General features: G+C 36.2%; 1 protein-coding gene across 6 annotated transcripts in view; it reads right to left on the reverse strand.

The window, feature by feature from the left end:
- CGNL1 (cingulin like 1) overlaps positions 1-11,652 on the reverse strand; it is a 63,906-nt gene that overhangs the window by 43,885 nt on the left and 8,369 nt on the right. For 4 of the 6 annotated variants that reach the window (XM_080396576.1, XM_080396575.1, XM_080396573.1 and 1 more), the window contains exons 2-4: positions 1,689-3,294; positions 1,064-1,158; positions 31-124 (exon numbers count right to left, since the gene is read on the reverse strand). In XM_080396576.1, the coding sequence (XP_080252702.1) occupies positions 31-124; positions 1,064-1,158; positions 1,689-3,275 (1,776 nt within the window). In that variant the 5' untranslated portion in view covers positions 3,276-3,294. Of the gene's footprint in view, positions 1-30; positions 125-1,063; positions 1,159-1,688; positions 3,295-4,057; positions 11,631-11,652 lie in introns of those variants that run through there. The other 2 variants (XM_080396577.1, XM_080396574.1) reach the window with 2 other exon arrangements.

Here is an 11,652-nt window from a genome sequence, read left to right on the forward strand (position 1 = left end):
TACTACAAAACAACTTAAAAAAAAAAATACCTGAGTCTTCCCAGCAGCTCTCGACTTTAAGGTCTGAATTTTCTCAAAAACCAAGTTGACCTTCCTCTTTGTTGCATCATCATTATCAGCACTTCTAAGACACAGACAGTACAAGTAAGCTATGATATATATGATCAAAGGTACTATTTTGTTAACATTAAAACAAATTCAGAGTGTCCAAACTATTGAAAATCACCACCATAGGAAAAAAAAACCCCAACACTCTAATGTGAACTAGTCAGAAATTACCTTAAACACTTTAAAGAAACCCTTTAAACGGAGGCTGCTAAAAATTTATATTCTGTATTCTGAATGTTTAGAAAATAATTTAAAAAGTCACTGAACTCTTTAATTGCAACTCTCTTCTACAAGTCCATAGCTGTGGAAAGACAGGTATTCAACATGTATATTATTCAAACATACTGAAATTATAAGTAATTAGTACTAGGTTTTTCAAGTCCTGACTACTGCACCATAAAATAACACTTTAACAGTTCACAGACCCTGCTACATCAGGAATGCAAAAAAATTTAAATGCATCATGTATATTTTAATTCATTTCTCCTTCCCACATTTTTCAATAAGTTATCATCAGAAAATACCAAGGAAAAGAGTTACAGGTGGACAAAGGATTAAATGCACAGCAACAAGAGAGCTTTTGTCAAACCTTACAAGAAAACACTTTGTTGTTGTTTAAAAAGTCCACAAGCTTAAGCTCCCATGAGGTATGATCTGAATTCTTCGTGAACCTTCATATCACATGAAGTTTTACTCCAGAAGTATTTATAAGACAAAACCTATTCCAATTCACAAACTTAATCAAATCCTGTACAATACCTTCTGTAAGTCCTGATTGCCTGGGTATCTTGAGATTCTATAATGCCTTAAAGGACACAGCTGAGATGCAGAATTATGAAACAGGCATTTCATTTAATTATAGCTTTGATTTTAGAATTTTACATTTTGAAGGTAATAGAACATAAATATTGTGAAAATACAGTCTCCTCTCCAAAAGTTAATTATGTTTACTAACCCTTCCTTAAGGTAATTGTAAAGTATCTGTTTAGCAGTCTCTTCGTTAGTTTGCTGTGCAAGATCTTGTTGGCCTTTTAAGAGATCAGGAGTTGCCTAAAAAGACAAGATAAAATGTCAAAAGATATAATCCTCCAACAGTTGTAAATACAACCTGTACAATTGAAATTCTCCATTCTATTCTACACATAAACAAAAATGTTTATGTACTGTGGACCTAAAGTTCACAAAGATCTACTGGAGTTTCAGTTTGCTGCAAAAAAAAGCATACTCTACACCAAAAGAAAACAATTTTGCGTGGAGTTACATATATTTCAGCATTCTACTTTTGTGCATTTATGCTTAAGAATCATCATAACATCATTTACAATAATCTTCTTTGGCCCCACCATCTTTCTTGACCCACAGAAGAATAAGCTGTTTCAGAAACCATATTTTCTATACCTGCAACTATGGGAATAACTTTTTATATTTACATTTCTCCAGAACAATTCTGCTATCCATTTGCAAGTGTTGCGTGATAGGAATTTGTTCTAATGAAAAGCATAAAAATATGCATTCAACAGTATGACCATTTTAGTATGCTACAGTGCAAAACACAACTTAAAGAATAAATTAAAAATTACCTGTATATTAGGGACAGATGAAAATGTTTTTACAGAAATCTTTTTCGTTCCTGAATCAGATGGAACTGTGATTCGGTTTGGCAACAACAAAGTAGAAGTTACTGTTCTAATTTCCTCTCTCTTATTCTCTCCTGGGAGTGTAGACGACCTAAACATCAAGCTGTCTGTATCAGCTCCATTTTGTTTATGGTATTGCAAAGAATTGAAATTGCTGTTCTGAGTGTCTTTATCAGGCATTTGCAGTTTTCCAATACTACGAGCAGAAATCTTCATCTCTCTGGAAGGTGGTTTTTGATCTCTGGATAACTGCTTGTGAAGGCAAACTTTAGATGGTCTCAGCAAGTGCTCGTCTGACTTACCCAAGCTTTTACTGCATTCACCTAAATAATCTGAATCTACATCAAGCCCTAACGACAAGGCACTATCGACGCTTCTTGATCTTTTACGATCATCTGGATTAATTCTATTCCTTTTTCCTGACCTACCTCTTCTGTGAGGATCAACTTTCTTGTCAAACTTTTCAATTAGCTGATCTACTCCTGGAAGTGAACCAGTGTCAATATCACGACCAGTTCCAGGCAAAAATGGGATATATCTCCTGTTTTCATGCCGATTAACATTGTCTGCATAGATGGCATACTCTTGGTCATCAAGTAAAAATCTGTATAAGGAATTTGCGGAAGTGGGAGTAGCTGATGAGGATGATGATCTTCTTGAGTAATCCAATACTGGCCCAGCTGAATCTTGTCTGCGGAAGGGAAGAACATCTGGTCTAGATCTTCTTGTCTCCGGATATACAGTGGGACTAACACAAGGGGATCCTCCTGCAGATGAAAATGATTCTGAAACACACACTTCATTGGGGCTGATTGTGCTACTGGGACAATCCAACAGCTGCTTATTTTGATCTTCTGCTTCCACTGACCTGTTTAACTGTATCTTTTTTGAATTCACTTTGGTTGGCTCTGCAAGATACGTATTTGTTTTCTGCAGGGACACTACTTTAGATGAGGAAATCCAAGGTTTTGCTTCCGTTTTTTCATCCGCAAAAGATTTAGACTCACTGCACACAGAAGACTGGTAATTATCCAAATTCAAGTTATTTTTTTCAGGATCATAAGGCTGTAAAAGTTCAGGATGTCTTTGAAAGTTCAACAAATTGGAGGATTTCATTGTTCCATCTTTAAAATCTGATATTCCATTTTCTTTTTCATCCATATTGGTTATCTTTAGGCTTTTAAGCACACAGGGCTGCATGTGCTGCGTTCCAGGAAATTTTGTGTGTTCATTGCTTTTGTCCTCCAACTTAAAAGCAGTATTGGAGTCTGCGGCTGGCTTGCTTACAGTTTGAGAAATTACTTGCTGTTCTTTTCCAGAAGGAGGAGGATTTTCTGACAAACATCCTTCTGTATTGTTTAGTACGATGTAAGGATGTCCATCAATTCCTTGGACTCTAATACTGACACCATAAGACCCTGTCCTAGAGTTTTGTGCATTTCTAGATTTATGAGTCTCCTCACTCGTGAGTTCAAGAGTGACTTCATAGTCCTGCTGCATGTGCTTAAAACCAGAAAAATACGGCTCCATGATTATCAGAGGATTAGAGCTGAATAGAAGAGAAATCACAAAAATGTCACTGTTTTAAATACTCTACATTATTTCATTAATTACTCTAGTACACCATTCAGTGTGACTATCAAGACTAAGAGTAATACGCAAACAAATCAATATACAAGAAATACAAAGTCCAAAGCAAATGCATAGTGATACAAAGACAAATGTCTGACTGCCTGATTCTGTATCAATTTAATGTTATTTTATGACTGTAAATGTTAAGAAATAACAACGGACAAGATTACCTACACAGAGTTGATGCTAGTTGCTTTTGAATCAAATGACTTCAAATAAGCAAATCTAGTACAGCTTTTTGAACCCAAACAGCTTTTGCTTTGGGTGTCTCCACTATATTTACTGGACGACTGTACCCTTCACAAATCAATGTTCATTCTATAGCTAGCAGTTAGTATCAGCCATATTAACATTTAAACATAAGCCCAGAAGAGCGAAACACAACCAGGCAGTTTTAGGTTATGAGTTTTGGGTCACTAAAGCACTGCAAAGAAGGTTGATATCCTCATGCCTTTGAGATGCACTTTTATGTACCTGGTTTTCAATATTTGTTTCTAAAGACATCTGATAATAATTTTTTTCATTTATTATCTTGTTGTCATCCATAAGAATAAACTTTCCTACAGATAAATTTGACAATCCCCCAATTGTAGGCTTGTTCCAGAAAACTCCATTTGCTATTTTAAAACAGATATTTTGCTGAACAACAGAAATGGAATAATACGGCTAGCATATATTACCTTTTTCAGAAGCAATAGGTATGGTAACTCCAGCCTCTATGTCCCAAAACTGTTTTCAGTTCTAGAAAACAATAAAATAAACCCCACCTGCACTTCTAATGTTAAATGCCATTCTTTCTTTCTCTAAAAGCTGGTTTTGTGGGTGTTTTACTTTACTGTCCGTTGCATATTATGAGCCAACTGTCTAGTGGCAGAGGCAATACAGTGACAGTAGGAGCTGTGTCTACAAAAGAATGAAACACAGGGCTGTCAGACTGATGCAAAACCTGGAGGGAATAAACTTTTGAACTGAGCTGGAGAGTTGAGTAATCACTGAAGCCTGACAAAACCAAGATCACTAATCAATGGTGAATAATCATCAAGAGGAAACAAACAACAGGATGTCTCATGGAAAAACAAACCTCCGCAACCAGTTTCACCCTCCTGCGTATCTCAGCATGAACCATATCCCTCAGGTAATTCTAATCAACAGCAGAATTATGATTTTTTTCCCTGACAGTGAATTAAAAAGTTTGGCTTGATATTCATAGTATGCTAGTTTCCATGCAAGTACTTCTTCTAGCAGGAAAGATCCCCTCAAAAACTTCTTCACCTCCCTAAAAACCAACAGCTCCTCCTCAACAGGAGGTTTACTTCATCCAAAAAAAGCAGCTAGTTTCTCTAAACGCAATGCTACATGTATCAATAAATAATTTTAATGAAGAAAAAAAAGCAGTCTCACAGTCAAAGACTTCCTTAGATAATAAAAGATTTGGTGAACTAGTTAAATTCATCAAAATTAATTCAGGGGTTAAATTAACTTGGTAAAGGGAAGTAAAGAGACACTACAGATTTGATCTCCATTTAAGACCTCCTGGAGCAGGAACAGAAACAGAACAAGGGAAAAACCAAGATAAGCCAAAGAAAGCTAATGGAAGTGGGAAAATGAAGCAGCAAGAACAGTGGAAGGGAACAGCAAAGACCAATACACTTACATTATCTTGGGCCTCCATTCTGTGTATTTCTCCATACTACTTTACTTTCTTTGCTGAATACTCATAACATCTCACATTAATTACAATGTTTCAATATATAAGCTGAGACAAAAATGACAAAGTCAAAATAGCAGAAGCTGATTCTAAACACCCAGAGCCAATGAAGAGATCTCCTTTGACTTAGTGGGCACTGAAATCAGCTTCTGAGCTGCACTGATGGTGGATGACACAACAAAGGAGGAAAAAAGATAGCACTGTACAGAGTTGTAACATAAACTATACACTGTATATCTAATAAATGGCTGCTGGAGGTAGGCAAGAAACCAGGCTCTCCACTCCATTCTTTAAACTGTTGAGTGGGTGCAACTACATTTATTAATGTCTCAAAATGCTCAAGGCAACAAAAATGGAACTATTTTTAAAAGTTCAAAAGTTGTTTTCAAATAAAAGCAAGCATTTTGAATTTTTTGTGCTTTCCATTTTTGTATTACTGTTACATTATACAATGTTGATCAGAAGTTACTATTACAGGTATGTAATGAAATAAAAATTTAAATTACTTCAAGTTTTTGCAAAATAAAATTTATGCAATAAAGTTTCTCAGACTTCTAAATCAAATCTGCATGATTGTCTAGGGAAAGTGTTAGCAAGACACAATTTTGTAACTGAAAATTACTAACAAAGAGACATCAAACAGCCCATGAAAAAAAGCAACAAAATTCTGTATCTTCTAAAGAGCAAGAAAGTGTTTGAAGTGTCTCAATTAATGTTTTCAGAAAATACAAATTATTCAGAACTCTATAAAAAGAATTCTAGTTTGCAGAATACAGTGTGCTGATACTACTCTAAGTAAATTAAAATCACTCAAGGCGTATTTGCATGTGAACGTGTAAGTGAAAAAAATCATTATCTCTACACAGTTGGTAGCATACATCTGCAGTAGACGAATACATAAATGTCTTTTAAAAGACTCTCCACTTGCAACTCTAGCAAGATTAGAAATGCCACCAACAAATTTAGAAAAATTACTTATGAAAGGTTACACTACACTTTAAAGCTGTATGTACTATCAGACGTATAAAAACAGTAAAGTTCTTCTGAATTTGCCAATAGCGGTAACAATTAACAACCATAAGAAAAAGGCATTAATAAAAGTAAAACAAAAATTAAAAAAAAAAATCTTTAAAAAAAAGGACTTAAATTAATCTGCATGGAGAACCAATAAACAATAAATTACAATATGCCTAATTCCAGGCAACTGCAAAAGCTGAACTTTCAAACATGTTGCAAAGTTGCTAAAAATATTAGATAAGGGGTTGGGGTGGAGGGGTGTCAAAACCAACCACGAAACACCAAAACCCCCAGTGTACAGTGGAAACGGAATTTAGGTTAATAATCTATCTTATATTAACCATTAATATATTTAATTTGAATTGTCTCTAAAACTATAAAGAAGTGTATTTGTCTTCTTCATGTGCATTACACTAATAAAACTTAATTTTACTATACAAAACAATAAAATCTTGTAGAAATCAAAGTGCTAAACCAACATTTTTTTAAATAAAGCATTTTATCTTTCTGGAACTGTGAAAAAAATTATATATATAAATCCCTGCTACATCTACAAGATAATAAGACAGCTGGCCCTACCATTCAAATAGTTGAAGGCTTTATTTAGGGTTTCTGTTTTATAGGATGTCAAGCAGCAGTGGATAATATACCCCATGAACTACATAATATCAAAAAGTTATTTTACAGTATACCAAAAAAATGGTTTTGCAATATTGTAAACATTTTTTACCTAAAAAACACATTACTGGTTTTCCTTACACACAGTCTTTCTGATGAAAACCTAAATCCTCTAATAACTTTAATTGTTTAATTAGTTATGGTCATATTTCTACACAAACATTGTACAGTTGGCATCTCAGGCTTTGGCAGGCTTACAGCAAAAGATTAAGATAAGAGGACTGAAGCTGTTCCCCTCCCATCTGTCTGCCCCACTCCTCTCATGGATGTCACCATGTCAAAAATGAGAACATCTGAAAACTCTGATGGCTGAGTATACACCTCAGCCACAAAAATTTGCAGACTGGCATACTGCTCAGGTAAATGCAATCAGCCTTGTGTTCCATACTATTAACAACTGAAATTCTGACATCTGATATGGTGGAGGAGCTGACAGCTAGGGACACTGACAGCTACAACTGTCCAGTTTTAATCTTCTTTAAGTCTGCTGAAGCCCTCAAATGTTATGACAGAACAGTTTGTTTACTCTTAAGCTTATGAAAAGAGGTTAGATATTTTAACAGTAGTTAGGAAGACAATTTCCCTGTTTGTGGGGCTGGCTTGTTGTTTCCTTGTAGTTAGTTACAAGCTCTTTTTTTAAATAGGGGGCGAGATAAATTCCAGTTTTCATGCCAAACTAATACTTTTAATTTTACATTTATGTAGTCTTGCTAGTACTTTTATTTGCTGTCTCAGAGGAGTTTAAAAATACACTTTTCAGAAAACAGAAGCAATGATTCTGCATAAATTCTTAATGAGGTAGAAGACTCATCCCATTATTTTATATAATCAGTTATCTCCTATTTGTGAGGCAAATTCTATCACAACAGCATATACAAATTGATCAGGACATAAGAAATGACTACTTCAATAAATTGTTTTCTTTGGAAAGCATTCTACTTGCTAAAACCACAGATGACATAGTCAAGGACATATAATCATCAACATCTTTCAGAGATTAAAAGTTCAGCAGCAGTTCAGAAAAATGAAAGTATATTGACATATTCTGATTGGTAACGTCACTGCTGTTCATACCAAGCTAAATTTTAATGGGCAGCAAATTTTCACCTGAAAACTTGCAAACAGTCCAGAAAAGAAATAGCCTGATTTTCTACAGTGACACCATAAATTTAAACAGCTGCATTTGCTGGTCAACAGGTTAAGTAAATCCAGTCATGTAGAGCAAGTCCAAAAGAACAGAGAATTAAAGACCCGAGAAACGCAATCAGGCATAAACAAAGCAAATTAATTTCACTAGGTAACACATTAAGTTTTACAGATAGCACTGGAGGGTATTCACTGTATACTCCGGATAACTTATTTTATTAGAAATTTCAGCAAAACAGTAACTTTCAGTCACGTATCTCCTTGAAAACTGTCAAGAGCTGAAAGAAACTGACTTAACGACTTCACCATGGACTCAGCCTGAGCCTACAGGCCTAAGCCTTTGTATCTACATAGGCCCTTCCTCATACTGAAACCCCATGAAAACCGTGTGTGGTTACATCCAGTTTCATCAGGCTACAGGGTCAAGCTCTTCAAAAAGTTCCAATATGTTGGTGTGCAAGACAATTACTTCAATGTTGTATGTTACTGACTTAGAAAATTTCAGCAATAACACTATCCCCAAAACCAGAAGTCCCAGCACACCCTTATCTCAGCTCATACAATCCTCCCTTCTCCTTTTGTGAGCCAGCAACCATGCAGCCACCACTCACCTTTAGTGATCCAAGGGGAGACAAAAAAAAAAAAAAAAAAAAGCACCAGGGAATGATGGGATCACCTATTTTGGCAGAAACGTGGCCTTGGACTCCTCAAGGCAATCACAAAATTCCAAACTGAATTTGTGTTTTAACTACATTTTCAGGGACAGAAAACTTTAAAAACTTCTGTGAATAAACAAAACTGGCACGCAAAGCAGTTCAGGCCTTTCAGTTTGGGGATTTCTTTTTAAAATAAGCCTTCATAAAGGTGTTTAAATACTCATTTTAAATAGTGGCCCCCAGTGGGTATGAAAGTCCCATGTTTTATCATTACTCAGAAGTGGTTTCATTTTTCTGAACAACTTATTTTTGCCAAAAATCGAAACTATGACATTTTTGTTTATAAAGAGAACTTGTCAGCAGAGGTTCTCATGTCTGAAAATCCAATACTCTGCATGTTCTTCTGTAGCAGTTTGTTCTTTGGTGGCGATATGATACTTTACAAAGAACCACAAGAGAGGAACACTTAAGGTTTAACAGGTCAAAAGCATGGTTTTTTTAAAAAATGCCTCCAAAACATTTCCTTTCACAGCTATTTTAAAGCTAGGTATCATGAGCTATGTGAGACCAGCCTACCAAAAAAAAGAAAACCCCTGTAATTTGGAACCCCAGTTTCTCTCCCTGCCAACACAAGCAGAAAAGCGTGCTTTTGAGAAACATACTCCTGTGCCAGACATGGCTGTTCCCTTCAACAGCTCTGCAGCCTTCCTAACATTACAGCATCACAAAGGCATGGAATTGTGTCCACTCATCCATTTCAGTTCTTTAGCCAAATATACAGGACAGATCTATCAAAAAAAAAAAAAAAAAGGGGGGGGGGGGGGGGGGCAAGCCTTCCCAATCCTGTTAAATGCCATGCTCTGTATATGAAGCTTGCCCTTTATCCTGTCCACACATCCTCCTTCAAACCATGCCTGTAATACATCTGCCATAAAGTACCTCACACTTTCTGCATCCAGCATGTGAGCCAGCTAGCTGCGCCAGACAGGCAGGGCTCCTGTGGTATATAATACAGGCAGAGATGTTGTCTGGCATGCAGTGGGGAGACACCGTCCCACCAGTTGATATGTTTCCTGGCCTCCTTGTTGAAGAGCCACAGATCCTTTACTGCTATTGCCTCACATTACATGTATGCTTCTTTTGCATACAACTAGTGAAGGAATATGGAAAAATAAAACAGATCTGACATTTCCACTTTTCCTATGGCACTAAGACCACTTCCTGGCTCCCTTGATGATATAAAAACAGGAACTCCCTTGTATCCAATATCATAATCCTGGAACTCCTAAGACTGAATCAGCTGAAGATTTTTCATTAAAGGAAGATTAGGGCATACCACACTGTCTTCTCTTTGGAGGAGTGAACTTTCAGAATTCTGAAAATGTAAAGCTATTAAAAGCTAAATTATCGAATTACATTTGGTTCCATGGATTTCCAAATTTTCTTACCAAAAACAAAAAGGCACTGCCTATATTATTTAATCAGTGCCTTTTTTGAAAAGAGGGATGTAACAGATTATGGATGTTTACTCCAGATTTTCACACATGCACAGCAAAATTCCAGGAAGGAACTATAAAATTTGTCCTCCAGCTTTACATAATATTGACCTTGCTCTCCAAGCTAAATAATGGATTCTCTATGCAGCTGACTATTCAGAAAGTACCAGCAATATCACATGAAGACAAAGTGGGTGTTAGGTCAATAACAAATGACAGCGCTATGGAAAAAGGACAGGAAATAACTTTAGGAGAGAAGAGGAAGGAAAAGAAAAGGAAGCAGACAGGATAATTCATGGAAAGACCAAAACTGTGAAGTTTTCACACTTGGTGGAACACAATCTCACAAACATGAGGGGAAACCTTATCACTGCCAATCCTACCTACAATCCGAGGCTTCTGCAAAAGGAAAATGGGCCTGGGTCACTGTCCCTTTTAGTCTATATGGAAGATAGCTCTGGGATAGTTGAGTTTACTTGATCTACTGCTTACAGGAGAACAGAAGGGAGAAAAGTGAAATTTTAAAGTTCCAGATAATGGAACTGTAAAAGAGGAACAGTGAAAATCACTTAAGAGCAAATTGACAACATCCAACAGCAGAAAGATCTGAAACAAGTCCGCTATCCTTCCAGTAGATTCCCTACCTCCATTTAAGACTTTTTGCCCTACTTCCAGCATGGTTTTTGTCTATATAAAATTATATTTGTATCATACCTGTCAGTCACTCCTTACAATTACTAGAAAGAAAATTATGATAGTTATAGAACACAGTAAAACTTCCACAGCAGTTTCTTCTTGTCCCTGTACTGTCTAAACTGCCACTCCCTGCCTAGCCCTCAAAACACAAAACTTTCAAAAGGCCTACACAGATTTTCTAAATGTATCATGTCCTAACTATATGCAGGTATATGCAGGGTCTCTGCAAGCAGTAGTGGGGAAAAGAAATTACTCTGAAAGATTTATTTTATTATTGGTCAGCTTTTCTGATGTCATCAAAGACCTACCTAAAATGTCTATAAAAGAAGAACTGGAAAACAGACCACTGAATTTTAAAATACTCATTCCCTTTAAAAGCAGTCTGAAAGCTTCATGTCCCACCTCTTCTTCGTACTTGTTGGAATGAAAGCGACTGTGAAAAATTCTGTGCTTGAAAAAACCCATGAGTTGCTGGGAACCTAAGCTATATAGCATGATTATTCAGAACGCCATACACCAGTGCCACACCACAAAGACTTATGCTTGGTATCACACAAACAAAAGACCAAATCAAAGTATCTCTTCAGCCTCCAAGATAGGGCTGTCCTACTATTATAACAGAATTAATCTTACATATTTCATAAAAAAGTAAGCTAGCAATTTATGTTCTTCCAAAACCATTACATATAAATGAACTGCACAAGCTATTTCTAAACCTAGTGCTAGATCCCTTCCACTACCTTAGATATAGTCCCTGCATGCACCTGTATTACTTACTGGTGCAGTGCTAAGAGAGAAGAACAAAGGTTTGACCTGCTGCATTCCATTATGGTCCCAGCACGGCATACCACACATTGCATTGTTACCTGCAATAAAAT

This window comes from Falco punctatus, assembly GCF_963210335.1.
Source record: "Falco punctatus genome assembly, chromosome: 7".
NCBI classification, from domain to species: Eukaryota; Metazoa; Chordata; class Aves; order Falconiformes; family Falconidae; genus Falco; species Falco punctatus.